Below are 14,472 nucleotides of genomic sequence, written 5' to 3' on the forward strand. Positions count from 1 at the left end.
AATGAGATGCAGCAAATCATCAGGTACCTTGGAAAATAAGTTACATCTATATTGTTCTTATATGTTACTGATTTTATAATAACTTTGTGCTATTGGGGAAGAACAAAAAGATATGCAAAAGTGAAAATGATTTTAAGAAACAGACATTAAAAACTTTAAAGATACTATTTGAAAGTGAGCATGTTTCAATAAGTAAAGTGAATATTTTAGAAATATATAGGTAATATAAAGGATGCATATTTGAGCTCTGTGTGTATACATACACTCCGTCATCTATTTGAGTATCTGCTCTAATGTGTTTAAGTTGGTTATTTTTGTTTTGCCCTCATGCACAAAATTGGAAATATTCTATAATCAGTATTCAAAATCAGTATACAAAAATGTATGACTACAGTTATTAGGAACAAACATTCTATTTCAAAGCTGATAAATTTATATTTTAAAGTGTATTTTGGAAAGCAAATATGAGATGATTTAGTAATAAATCTTTCTTGCTATGAATTTTATAGATTTAATATCTTAGAACCGAAAGAGTAAAAAACATTTGCTTTAATTTTTGCTGTATATTTTAACTTGGGACATGAGGAGTATGGAATGGGTATAGAATAGAGAAAAATCTAACTGGTCAGTGGCATATGAGTGGATTTTACAACTCCCTTAAAAACTGAAACTCTCTAGCAACAATTGGTACCTGTAATTCCACATAAACACCTGTTGTTTAAAACATTCACATAATATGGATGTTCTTATTTTTGCTTTTTGAACAATATAGTACTTCCAGTTTTGTAGTGAGACCAGTAGTGCGTGGTGTTGTGCTCTGCTTTTTTGTTCCCAAAATTTCGTGTGTAAGTAGCATTTGACAGACAAAAATTCTGGAGATTATTCAATTTAAAATGATCGGTGAGATATTCTGAGCTGCACTTTGTAAGCCACTGTACCTCCTTTCTTGAGTATAACAGTGCTTATATATTTGCAATAAGACTTTTTCCCCCCCCCGCTTATTTAAAGCTAGATGTTGTTGTTGCGTTTTCATCAGTTAGTGCATTCTTGCAAATACTTACTATTGGTGTTATTAGACTGTTTAGTTCATGGACAAAGAAATTGGTACACTGATAATACTTGTGAAGGTATCATGAACCTGTCTGGATAGCTCTGAATAAACTGCTGGACAAATAGAAATTCCAAAATTTAGCGTCATTCCTTGTGCACAAACTGACTGTGCATAAGGGTACAGTAAGATAATTTTTTTTCCAAAAAATACTGGATTTGCAGCATGTGCCTCATGTAGTACATTGCATACCAGTTTTTTGCTTTGGGAGAAGAAACTTGGGAACCATGTATGTCGCATTCCGAATGCTGATGGATATATCTGTTGTTCTAACAGAGTATAAGTCTTGCTTTCACCCACTTTAGGACATCAGACCTGGCATACCTTCCTTTGCTACAGAATTCCCAGTCTCCATTTTACCTTGTCTATAGTGATGGAAGGGCAGACTAATAGCGTAGGATTTCTCATCTGTTTCCTATGAGAAAGAGACAAGTCCCCTCTGTCCTTCAAATACAGAAGTATCTTTAGCGGATTAATTTGCATGCTTAAATTTTATTTAAGAAAAAGAATGTTGTGAATTTATAATGGTATTTTCTGATTGATTTACCACAATTATGTAGTATCTCTAAGTCACATGTGTCTTTCTACTCAATCAGATGTGTTAGTTGTGCTGTCACTTTATAATGTAGTGAAAAACATGCTCCATTCTTTGATTTTTCCAAATTCATGCCAAAGTCTGGTTTCGAATTGAGAATGTCTGTCTGAAAGACGACTTTTACTTTTCCTAACCATTTTTGAAATGTACATGCTGGTTGAAGAGAGGCCTACATGGATTCTTTTTCCTTTCATGGATGTCAGAATTTTGCCTCTCAGTCTGCAAAAAGTAAAAAATGTACAATTACCATATTTTGGAGAACTTACCTTGTGGTGTGATCCTAGGTATCTTGACTGGTAATAGGTTGTTTCCTTTAAAAAAAAAATTATGTATGTGTGTGTGTAAATATATATAAAACACACTTTATGTATATGAATAAAATATATATTATACTCTCTCTCTCTATATATATATATATATATATAAAACGAGATCAAGTGAGATCTAGACACAGTAAGTTAAAGAATAAGTATAATTAAACATGAAATTTAGGAGAACTTGCCCTCATAAAAAGTCTTTTAAGTAATTGTATGAAATTTAGGTTTGAAAAGAGTGAGTTTCTTCACATTTTTTTTCTTACTATGACAAGCAGTGAAAGCTTCAGAATGCTGAACTTGAGAGACAAAAAACAAAACAGGAATTTTTGTATTGACAGTCTATCCCAGTAGCTTTACCTGTGCTATCTGCAATGTTTCTATTGCTGGAAAAAGAAAGGAGCTTCTTGTAATTTCCACAGCAAAATAAGCTTTCTCTGCATTGAAATGCTGCTCATAGCAAGTTGCACTGATATTCAACGTAAGATCGTATGTATTTTTTTGTACTAAATTTAGTGTCTCCTATAGTTGGATCTGAATGCACCTGCTAGTCATCTTCTAGCTTCTTTGTCAGTGGCCTTCTTTGTAAGGCTCATACGCCATGCTGGTCTGGTCAGGGTTGGTTCCGTGATGCTGACGCAGATTTAGATACTGTGCTTTTTGAGCTTACTGTTCCTTGATGTGGAGCTAAAGTAAGTAGTAGTATTCTCCCAGACTATTCACAGTTAGTCTTTGTAACGTGATTTTTATGATTCTCTTTCAGCATAGTTTAAACAATGAAACAGAATTTATTACTGACTTCTAAGGTGTTATTAGGAATCCACGTTGTATTTACTGACTTTGAACAGCCAATGTAGGAAGAAGCCATATCTGCTGAATAAAGGATTGAGTTGGAATAGATAGCTCAGCTTCTAATGAAGCAACCGACTCTTTTGTATGGCAAAGATCAAGGCAAGGTAAGGTGGAAAGTGGACCTCTCTCTCATAAGTGAAGTTTGAGGACAGCAGCCATGAAAGCATGTGAAGTGCTCAGATACTTCACTGGTTGTAGGCATGCGAGTCCTACCATCACAACTTTCCAAGTTACTTTTCTGCAAACAGTTAGAAGTCAGTATTTCAGTTAGATTGGATTAATATCTTTTGGGCTTTAAATTTTACTTGTGCTTTGGAAATTCATGTTTGGGTGGGGTTTTTTGTTTCTTAGAAAACAAGAAACCAGTTTGATTGTGCTATGTTACAGCACAAAGGTTCATTGTAAACCATTTAACTACTAAAGTTCTCAGAAAATCCACACTTGCATAATTCAGCTGTAAAGGGGACAAATGTGTGTGTGTGTATGTTTTAGTTAAGGATACATTTTCTTGTCTTATGGTTCCTGCATTGTGAATCAATACTTACTGCACTCATATTTTTATCCAAGAACATTTTGCAAGTTTTTCAATAATGTATGGCATGTTCTGAGCTAAGGAAGCTCATTTACTTGCAGATGAAAGCTAGATTGTCACCTGATGATCCTTTCTCTTTGATCTGAAATTGTAAACAAAAGAAAAAGCCTGAAAACAGCATTATCTCAACCTAGAACAAATAAACGTAATGATAGCATCAGTGGGCTGATGGCCAGGGTCCTCTATAATCTTTAGAATGTCAGATTTCTGTTATTCTGACTCAAACTGCTGTTACAACTGACTTCAATCAGTATAGGTAAACAGACAGAATGATAAAAACATTTCAGCCTGGGCTGCCACGGAACATTTTACACTTTTTTTTAGGGAATGCGTAAATGTTTTTGTGATGCGACTTCTTAGAGACTATACCAAGTTTTGTCACATACTGTATTCAGACAGAGAAATGTTGGAATAGTTTATAAATATTTAATTTCTTCCTATCGTTTGACATAATTATAGTTACATAGTTGCAATTGTTGAAACAGTCTCTTGAAGACAGTATTTCTGGGAAATAATCATGCCTGGGAAAAGTCTTGAAATAATAAAGATTGATTTAGGGAAGTTGATCGGTCTTTGAAAGCAGCCAATAAAAAAAAAAAAATATATGGTTAAAAGTAACCTAACTAGCTTGAGGAGACAGAGCTCTAGAGCATGATGGCATTTACAGTTTCAGTTATTGTTACAGAGTAGCTATTATCGTTGAAGGACCTTACATGAATGTCTCATTATGCCCAGATTCTGCCGTTGTTTTATGTAGAGCTGAAATCTGTTTTGACTACTCAGAGAGACAGGGCTGGGTCCATGTAGATCTGATGAATCACATTGTGTTAGTCCATGATTTTACTATTTTTTCACTTGTGTGTGCTGCCATATCATTTCTTTAATTTTTTTCAACCAAAAAGTCAAATACAGACCAGTTTTCTAATTTATTTTGACCCTTGCCTCTTGAGTACTACTGCTCTTTCATGTTGTTTAGTGGTTTTGATTCTTCCTCTGCCATCTCCCTGCAGAGCATAATTAAATACTTCAGCCAGGTCCTTCAAATAATGGTAAATTTTCTCTGTGACATTCTGTAGTGTGCGTAAAACTGGGTTAAGTTGCTGTTGTGGTAATGCTAGTTATGCTTCATTGTTGTTCGCTGCTTTGTTAAGGTAGAATTTAATGCAGTGAGATGTACAAGGATGCTTATTGTTACTGATGTAACTTACCAAAATTCAGGGGAAATAGGAGGAAAAGCACTAGGAAAATCATAATGTGTTTTAATAGTTCTTTCTTATACTTGCTAAGAAAACACATCATTCAGTTTTGTGAACTTCATTCTATACTTCTTGCATTATGCACTGGCATCAGGAGTGGGTCTGCCTGGGGAACACACAAGTCCTGCTGCTGCAGCACAACTGTCACGGTTGTGTGGGTTTGCAGGCTCTCCATCTGAATCACTTTTGCTTCTGTAGGTACTGTGATAACCCAGTATAGCCTCTTCTCCTTTCTGAGAAAGCAAATGATGATGATACAAATTTAAGCAGTGTGAGGCACGTTAGTACAATATAAACTTTTAGAAGCCCTGAAATATATAGGCTAGGGCTGTCAGTCATTTTCAAGGACATGTTGTCCCATGTGATTATTTCTATAATCAACCATACCTCTGACTGCCACATTTTAATCGATGTGCTGCCCTTGCTTCTGTTTTTTCTTCTTTTTTTTAATTATGGCTTGAAATGTTGGTTTTAATTTTAAAAAATTAGTAAATATGTTCTAACTAACATTATATTTAAATTTGGAAAAGTTGTGAGAATAAGGAAAGAATGGTAGCAAAAAATTATCCAAATTTCCATTATATAAAGTAAGTAAATGTCAACTTTGAAGAGTTAGGGTAATTCCCTCCGGATTTTCAGTATATCTGTTTGTGTAAAACGATTTTCTAATACTACAGTTTTGAAAGCTGAGTTCAGTAGAGTGTTTGACAAGTGATATACCCTTTTAGAACTCCGTATATGAAATTACTGTACTGTCTCACTCAGTTCAGATTCTGAATCTAGAAGTAAGATTTTCATTCTGTTTTCTAGAGTAATCAAAAAGAGGAAAGTAGGGTAGTAGATTTAAAAAGAGACATAGGAGGAGGGTAATTGAAAGAAGGCAGGGGAAGATAGTGTAAGACCGAAGAGAAGTTAAAGAGATTAGGAGTGAATACCTAGATGAAGAGTGTTGCAAGAAAAACTGTGAAGCTAGGAGAAAATGCAGACATTCTCCACAAAAATACTTAGTATTGCAAATTAAAATATCTTAAAGGTTCCTGAATTAAAAAAAAAAAAAATCTCAGCTCTATATTTTCCTTTACTGGGACAGATAGCAGAAGATAGATAAAATATTGAAACACAAACATGAGTATTAAGTCTGATGTTGACCTTGAGCTATAGAATAAATCCTGAATTGAAAGAGACCTACTGTGTTTTTTGCTTCATTAACATATATCTATAAACACTATGGGGTCTTGATTGATCTTTGGTATCTAAACATCACATCATAATTAACAACAAATCCAGAAATATATTATAAATACATGGAATAATAGTACATTAACCTAAAGGACAGCAATAAATTGCAATGCTTAGAATAAACTTGAAAACCACTAATGGGCCACTGTGCAGTTTGTTTATACTATAAGCAGTCAAGAACTCTGTGTAATGTACAGTAACAGTGTGGTAGATAACAACAAGTCTGATGTGCTAATTTATATACATCTTTTTCATGGACACACACAGCTGATTTTTTTTGAAGTGATTTCTGAGAATTCTGGAACAAGCATTCTGACCTTAGCTTGATCCAGCGCCTTCTTCCAGTTCTACTGAAAAGAAGTTAAGGATCCCTTGCATTGCAAAGATGGATATATGCCACTCTGACAAATTTAATTCATGCTCAAATATGAATTTGGAGAGAGACTCTGAACTGAACTCCTTGAACTTTCCATTACACTGCTGCTAGTCTTACATCTCTGAAAGACAAGCTAGGGCATCCTTGAGACTTTTAGGAGATGTAAGTGGTATCATTACAGGTATAAAGGTAGCTTCTAAAACACACTTTGTTATTGCTAAGTAAATTTTCATAAATATATTTCTGTAAATCATAATTCAGTTCACACATCTGTCAAGACTTTAACAAGTCCTAAAAACCTGTTTGTTCTTTGCTTCTGTTGTTTCAGCTGTATTTTAAGCAGTCATCACCATGATATTCACTGCAGTTCAGGAGTTGGTATTTGTGATCATTATTTTGAAGAGAACATTTTGGATTACATTGTTACAAACTTTCTTCCTGAAGATTGGGAATATTTCTTTTTTTGTGTAATGTTTAGCTTGAGAAAAAACATCCTGTAATGATTGTCTCCTCCTGTTTTGGCTTGAGTTACCACATGCCAGGGCCTTTGTATATTTTTTTTTAAACAACATAATCCTAAGGATGCATAGTAAATTGAACAATATTTTAGAAACATATTAATTTGTTATGCAATAAAGATACTTTTTTCTCCATTGTTCCGTAGAAAATGGTCTGAAAATTAAATGTTTTAAATCCTCTACCAAATGAAGTAGTGTAAGAGAGGGTATGTGGTAAACATGAGTGAAAGCAGCAAGTTAAAGAATTTGGCTGTGAAGTCTTTTGAAGCAAGTACAGAAGGGAAGCGATTGAAAAGGCACAGATGGGCCCATGTATCTCTTCTGTAAATAAGACTCAAAGACATTGATTTGCAGGGAGGTTTGTTAAGCACATTGCAGATAGCTGCAGTTCTGAGGGAGAAGACTGTCGTGCTAGGAACACAAAACTGTAGAACCAGATAGAAGAGGCTTGTGTTGGAGGCTGGAGTGAGCGCACAGAAGAGCAAGGAGAAAGGAAGAGAAAAGCCGTGTTCTTGAGCGAGGCTGGGACAATCAGTTTTTGAAATCAGCAAGGGAATTCAAAGCTGGATCTAAAATGAATGACACATTTGGAAAACAGTGATGTGTTCAGATGGGCCAGCACCTAAAGACAGCCATTGCCATTCTTCATGTTATTAGAAATTGGAAATGTATTCCAACAAGTTTAATGATTTTATTATACTAATGAGTTTTGCAGTTGAGAATGTTAATTTGCATACAGTTCTTGTTTCATTTTTGACCTGTGGAAATTCTCTTTGAACAGCAAATATTTAAATACTCTTGGTGCCATAGTTTGACACTGTGGCTTTGGCGTTTCTTTTTTTGGCTCTTGTTAATCCCTAGGGGGTCTCTAATCCTTTTTGAGCGATCTATTAAGGTGAAACACTTTGTAGGCAAACTAGCAGCTTTAAGTGCTGTGACTTTATATCGGTAATACCAGAATCACGGCAAGTGCTAAAGCTGTCAGATTTCTGGGAGGTTGTTTAGCTATATCATTAGCAGATCATTTGAGTATGTCACTATAATTGAAAAGAACAGGTGTGTAGTGCTGTTTTTTAGTTTATCTATGTAATGTTGATAAAGCATTTTGTATAGTGACAGTCTGTCAGACAAATATCTTGTCACAAGACTTAAATCCTTTTTTATCTCAAGGCTTCAGGGCTCAGTTGGAAAGTTGCACTTTGATGAATACTTGCTGCTTTTGTCTGGAATAGTTGGAGTGCATTTCTGGAATATTTGTCAAGATTTTATCAGTATTTACTCCAATTTGAGTACCTAGTGTATTGTAAAACTGGCTTTAGCGAAATCTTTAAGAATTTTATTTAGTTTGTGCTGTTTAATAATATAATGAAAACTAATCTTTCATGTGTAAGTTTATTTGCCATGTTAATTCCCGCTTCTGTACGTGGTTCTTTTTGGTCAGCTTTTACCTTTAAAAACATTTTGGAAGAATTGTTTGGGGATTTTTTTCTATGATAAATCATTTTAACCTAGTCTACTTGTTTTCTTGAATTGTCTGCCAGTATGGGCCTGGAAACAAAGTTGAATCTCTCTTTTAAAGCATTTCTTCCGCAGTAAGAATTTGCTTTCCATCGAAGTGTTATGTAAAGCACACTTAAGAGAATTAAATCCTTCTGGAATTCATATCTGGAAATCACAAGCAGTAGCTACAACAGAAAATATCTAACAATATTTTTACCTCAAGATCAGGCATTTTAAGGAAAAACTAAAATGAAAATCATGTTTCTCAAGTGATGGATAAGTACTTACATGCATAAAAAGAAATTAACTGAGGTCTTTCTTGGGGCTCTAATAGCTCTTTAATAAAGATTCTTGTGTGTCTGCTGTTAGTTTTATGGCATCCAGAATTCGTCCCAGAAATATGGCCAAAGTTGTTAAGTTTCTTTTTGATAAAATGTTAACCCCGAAGAGGAGGATACATCAGGAAAACCTGGTTGAATGGTCGCTCCATTGAGAGATAAACTGATAGTAACAGAATTAGAGGCCATTATAGGCTTTTTTTTGAAAATACTGGCCATTGACTTTTTTGTGTGTGTATGTGTGTGTTTAAATTATGTGATATGTAAGATGTACTTCTCTGTTGATTTTTAAATACAATTTAGGGTGCCATGTATTTCTCAAAATCAGGCCCAGCATTTCTCAAAGTAGACTTCAGCAGGATCTGATTTTGAATATTCTAACTATAATGTTTAAGTAATTACACTCTCATCTACTCAGATGAAAAGTGAAGTCATGAATCTGGATTTCTGGTTATCACTTAGTCCCTAGACATACCAAAACCATCTGACATAAATATGAAAATGTTGCTGATTTGTGTCTTGTTCTCTTCCCTCTCCAGTCTCCTCCTTAGGTAGTTTTTAAAATTTAAAGCAAGAAAGCAGCTGTCATAGAATGTGTCATTGAAATGATTTCCCAAAACTTTGTATAAGTAAATGAAATTAGAAAAATTACAGCAAGCTCTTGTGGATTTATGTAGTGCTTTGCAACACAGGTTGTTTTAATGAATGTAGGCATCCTGAAAAGAAAAATCTCAGAATATTTTGAAAAGTACATTTAAACTAGGTATTAAACCCTACGAAAGATCTTTGATCAGTCAGTATTTATGAGAAAACTCAAGTTAATGTCTGAATTTAGTCTTTTCTTTCGTGATTCCTATTAAGATTTGTCCTTTAAAACGTGACAGTCCTGTTTAGATGAGTGCACGTTAACCATATATCCATTTCACTTTTCTGTTTTCCAGGTACAAGATATCTCCTTCAGCCATGACTGTCGTTGGGTTGTGGTCAGCACGCTTCGTGGCACTTCCCATGTTTTTCCCATCAATCCCTATGGTGGACAGCCTTGTGTCCGAACACACATGTCACCCCGAGTGGTAAATCGCATGAGCCGATTCCAAAAGAGTGCAGGTTTGGAAGAGATTGAGCAAGAACTGACTTCTAAACAAGGAGGTCGCTGTAGCCCTGTTCCAGGCCTGTCAAGCAGCCCATCTGGCTCACCGCTCCATGGTAAATCCCTCTATTTATTTGTTTGTTTGTTTGTTTATTTATTTTTCTTGTAGTTTCCCCTGCCTCCCTGCTGACACATACGTTGTCAGCAAATTTACCCCTTGGATCAGTATTTCTCACATCCTCAAAGATACTTAATTATCTGCTAGATAGCTGCCTCCCTTCACTATAGTATTCCAACTTCACATTTCAGTAGTACTTGCCAGCAATTAGAAAAATGGAAATGTTGGCTTTCCAGGAGATTACAAGACTAGATTTAGATCGTTCTATTTGCCCACCTAGATTGTGCCATTAAAAATACGAGAGCTTCATAAAAATAAGGTGCTGTGACTATTGTGCAAGAGTATGTAGAGTATGCAGGTATTATAGGAATGAGCAATGGTAGAAATACTTGAAGATAGTTCTAATTTTACAGCCACTTAAGTAAACTATACTATCTCAAAGGTGTTAATAACTTCCACTCTAAACTGAAAGTTTTGTGGTCTGTAGGTTTCAGAGTTTGTTTCACTGCTAACTCAAGGTCAGTAATCTGGCCTATATTTAAATGCAATTACCTAAAATTCTCATTGCTCATCCACATGAATGACTGTGGAAGACACCTGGATATCCACATTAAATGTTATTTGAGAAGAAACGCAATAAGTAGGCAAAATTGAACTTGGTGGCATAGATTTTATCCATTTCAAATTTTTCTTTTTATTTTATCTATGTGGCCAATAACAGGATATACAAAAGAGAAAAAAAAATCCAAAAATTGATCTGTAGCTCCTATTTTTGTGGTGGATATGCTTTGGGGAAACTAAAAGGAGAAGGGAAACCTCTAAAAAGGTTCAAAAATCATCAATGTTCCAGCTTCTTCAGTTTGTTTTTTGCTGTTTATTTTGCTCTCCTCTTTGAGGTCATTCCTGGAGTTTGTTTGGATTCAGAGTTTGCTGTTTGGGTTCAGAATTTGCTCATTCTTACCTTTCCTTTTGAGTAAGAGTAAGTCGGAGCTTCCCTTGAAGTGAATGGTGAAATATCGGTTTGGGAGGGCCAAACACCCCTTTCCAGCCTAAGAGCATTACTCTCTGATTGCTGTTAGTATTAGATGTGCTTGTGAAAACTCAACTGCTGGATGTTCCTACTGTCATAGTCAACGTTTGCTGCTAGAGATGATCTCTGTGGGGCTTCTGAATCAAAGGGGCATTTTCATTGCTTGTTGATTATTAAGGGAGCAAGAGTTCTCTCAGAAGAAACCTCTGTGTTTTCTCTTTTGAATTTCTCTAAACTAACATTGCTGTTCTGAAGCATCTACCATGTTCTTCTGCCTGGAGCCATCAGAGGTCACCCAAATGTCTCAGCAGTCTCATTCTTCTTGGTGATACGTGTGTATCTTACCATTGTAGCTTCTCTCTCACCGTTTATACAGCAACTCAGCATGTCATGCTTGAAACAGACTTGGCATTCCTGTAAACAATTATGGCGCATCCAATTTCTTTTGACTGTGGGCATCACATAGAGAAGAGGAAGGTGCTATCAAGTTTTGTAGCTTTTATCCAACAAATTCTGCTCTCTGTCAAGGGAAACTACAGTAAGTTCTTGCCTTTACAATATTCCTAGGTATATTTGATGTTTTAAAATAGATTTGAGACGTTTTATGAGAAGCAGCAGCAGTTTCATTTGACATTATCATTTCATGGACTTCAAGGCAGAAAGGTTGCTGTGACTACTGAAAAGTTGATAACTGGGCCTCAGTAATTGGAAGTAGTGAGTGATGACTGTGATGAGATCTTCTATGATGATGATCTCAAAAATAATACTGCAGTCTTTTACAAGAAAGTGGTTCTTCCTCATCTGCTACTCTAACAAAACACATGTCCACTCAGCAGACTTAGCATAAGAGTATGCAATAACTGTAGGATATTGGGCACATGTTATTGTTTAAATGAGATAATCCAGAACACCGTGGTGCTTTGAATGAAAATAAGAGATTTTGGACTTGAAACAAAACAGTTCTGTGTGTATTACAAAAAAAAAAAAAAAAAAAAAAAAAAAGAGAGAGAGAGAGAAACTTAGACAAGAGATAAAGATTTTTAGTTTTAAATAATCTTCATTTGGTAAAATGCCATAATATTTTTAGCAATACTTATTGCTGCTTTTTCATTTTGATAATCTTTTAGTTTACCTAGCACAAGTCGGGCAGGATACTGAACACTATTATATGCTACTTACAAAAAAACCTTTATTATCAACTTGGAAAGAAGAAAAAAATGAAGTTCACAGTGACTTTCAATGGAGAGATTTTGTGTGCATGTGTGGCAGTTGGATTAGCCAGCACTGTGGTGATTATTCTAATTTGTGAACTAAGATGGATTTACACAGATTGTAACAACTCCTTATCATACTGTAATGTTAAATTATTTTCTTTTGGAGGAGTTACGGCAGTCTTGTGACAGGAGAATAGCTAGTACTCACAGCAGAACAGAACAGTTCTGGGTAATAATTCTTAGCTTTACTTTTAACTTGCTATGTGACCCCTGGTAAATATTATTCAACTGATTTTTGTATACTCATTTGCCACTTTGTAGCACAAAAATAATCATCTCTCTGGCGTGTATGTGTAGCATTTAGTTTGTAAAAGAAACTTTTGAGATTACCAAAAACTATTATTTCACGTCTTTTTTGGTCTATTTATGAGTTTTTGTACTTTCTTTCCATAGAATATTGAAGAATAGAGTGTTTTTAATTCATGGGCTCTTAGAATTTTTACAAAGTTGGGAGTTAGACATATGTTCTTACTCTGTATTACTATTCAAGAAAGAATAACTGTTACTTTCCTCAGTCATCCTCCTAAATGCAGAGGATTATAATGGAAATATTAGCATAGATAAGTATCCCAAAAAGCACTGTTGCAAATTCAGAAAAGATTGTGGTAAACAGGTTTTATTGCTGGAGTGTGTACGTGTCTGTGTGTGTGAAGTCTTGACATCATGATTTTCCTTTTTACGTCTTCCACAGTTTAGAGAAGTTTTGAGTAAACCCTAAGCTACAAAAACTCCTGTTTGTCTTTCTGCTAGTATTTCTTTCATGTTACAGTAACATTGCAACAATCTTACGCCAAAAGAATGGAGTTCTGTGAACAAAAAACTTGTAGGTTATCTCTTCTTTTGGCTACCAATTACAGCCCATTGATATAAACTTGTGTTTTGTTTTTGTTGCTGTAAATATTTGCAGAGTTCAGACTTCGTAATACTTTTCTCACTTGTTTTTTAACTTCTGGTTTCAAAATGAAACAGTTTGCTCTGTGTATAGTAGCAAGGCAATCTATTTACATTTTGTTCTGAGTACCCTACCAATTGTTTACTCATACAATGTAAGCCTTTATTGGGGATGACAATGAATTCATTTCCAAATGAATCATCGTTTGGCTTTGTTCTTTTTAGCAGAATGAAATAAACTGTTAAATAGAAGATGATAAAGAGATTTTTTTTTCACCTTTTATAGCTAACATAGATTTTGTTTGGGTTATTTTATCTGTTAATCCAGCAAGGTTATATTCTTCTCATTCAGTTGGGTTGCCAGAGTATGTTGTCAGTAATATCTGAGTTAAGTTGGTATCCTTTTATGGGCTTTTACTATTATAAGACTATTATGACCTCAATTGGTTGCAGGGCTGCAAGTTAAAGTAGAATATGGCCTTATGTGACCTTTTTACATATGTAAAATAGAGGTAATAGTATGTAGCTGTCTTACAGGTATGCTTTGTTGTGAAAATAGAAACCTTTGTGTGACTTGTAAGCATTATTTTGCAAATTAAAAATTGGTGTGTATGATCATTTTTCTCACACCAAGTCTATCTGAATGTACTTAGAGCTTTTATCTGTTGTTCATTGCAAGGATTTCAAAAGTCATAACATAGCACAAATGTTAACATACTAAGTTAAGCGTACATGGAACCTTTCATTACACATCTTCACTTACTAAGAACATTCAATAATAATAAGATTTGTTGTTGTTGTTTTTTAATGGTGGATTGAAGTTTTTATTTGGGTTGTGTAGTTTTGCTAAAAGACCATTCATGATATGCGGTGATTTGGTTTTAAAGTTAATGCCTAAGTGGAAACGTAATACATAAATTTAGAACTGAGAAAAAACAAGCTGTACTTTATGTATAGCGTTTAGGCTTGAATTTAGCTCTTTAGAAATATTCTATTATAGTATGATTTCCATTGCAAAAATCTGTGTTTTTTGATTTTAGAAATTAAATGGCTTTCTCTCACTTTTCCTTCCTTTGTAACGAACATGCAACATGATTAAAATCCAAGCATAAATCCAGAAGTTTGGTAAGCATGCAGTCTGAGATGCTTTAAATATTTTCACGTTACTTTTCACTATTTCCCAGAGTGAAACTCCTTTTACTAGAAGAATTCTTATGGGAAAGCAGAGTTGAAAGGACTGACATCATCAGCCCTTCCTGAAAAACAGATTGGTTTCCTTTAAGTAACACTCACTTAAGAAACCACCTATTTAGAGAGAGGAGGACAAAAATAGTTTCAAAGAAAATTAACTATATAATAACTTAAAACACTGGGAGGCAGC

At 34.7% G+C, this 14,472-nt stretch overlaps 1 protein-coding gene across 8 annotated transcripts in view; it reads left to right on the top strand.

Moving 5' to 3' along the window:
• BCAS3 (BCAS3 microtubule associated cell migration factor) overlaps nt 1–14,472 on the top strand; it is a 372,839-nt gene that overhangs the window by 111,547 nt on the left and 246,820 nt on the right. For all 8 annotated transcript variants that reach the window (XR_009960449.1, XM_062592657.1, XM_062592659.1 and 5 more), the window contains one exon: nt 9,630–9,894. Coding sequence is in view for 7 of the 8 variants with exons in the window: in XM_062592657.1 (XP_062448641.1) it covers nt 9,630–9,894 (265 nt within the window). In the remaining variant the exon portion in view is untranslated. The remainder of the gene's footprint in view (nt 1–9,629; nt 9,895–14,472) is intronic.

Source organism: Rhea pennata, chromosome 20 (assembly GCF_028389875.1).
Source record: "Rhea pennata isolate bPtePen1 chromosome 20, bPtePen1.pri, whole genome shotgun sequence".
Taxonomy (NCBI): Eukaryota; Metazoa; Chordata; class Aves; order Rheiformes; family Rheidae; genus Rhea; species Rhea pennata.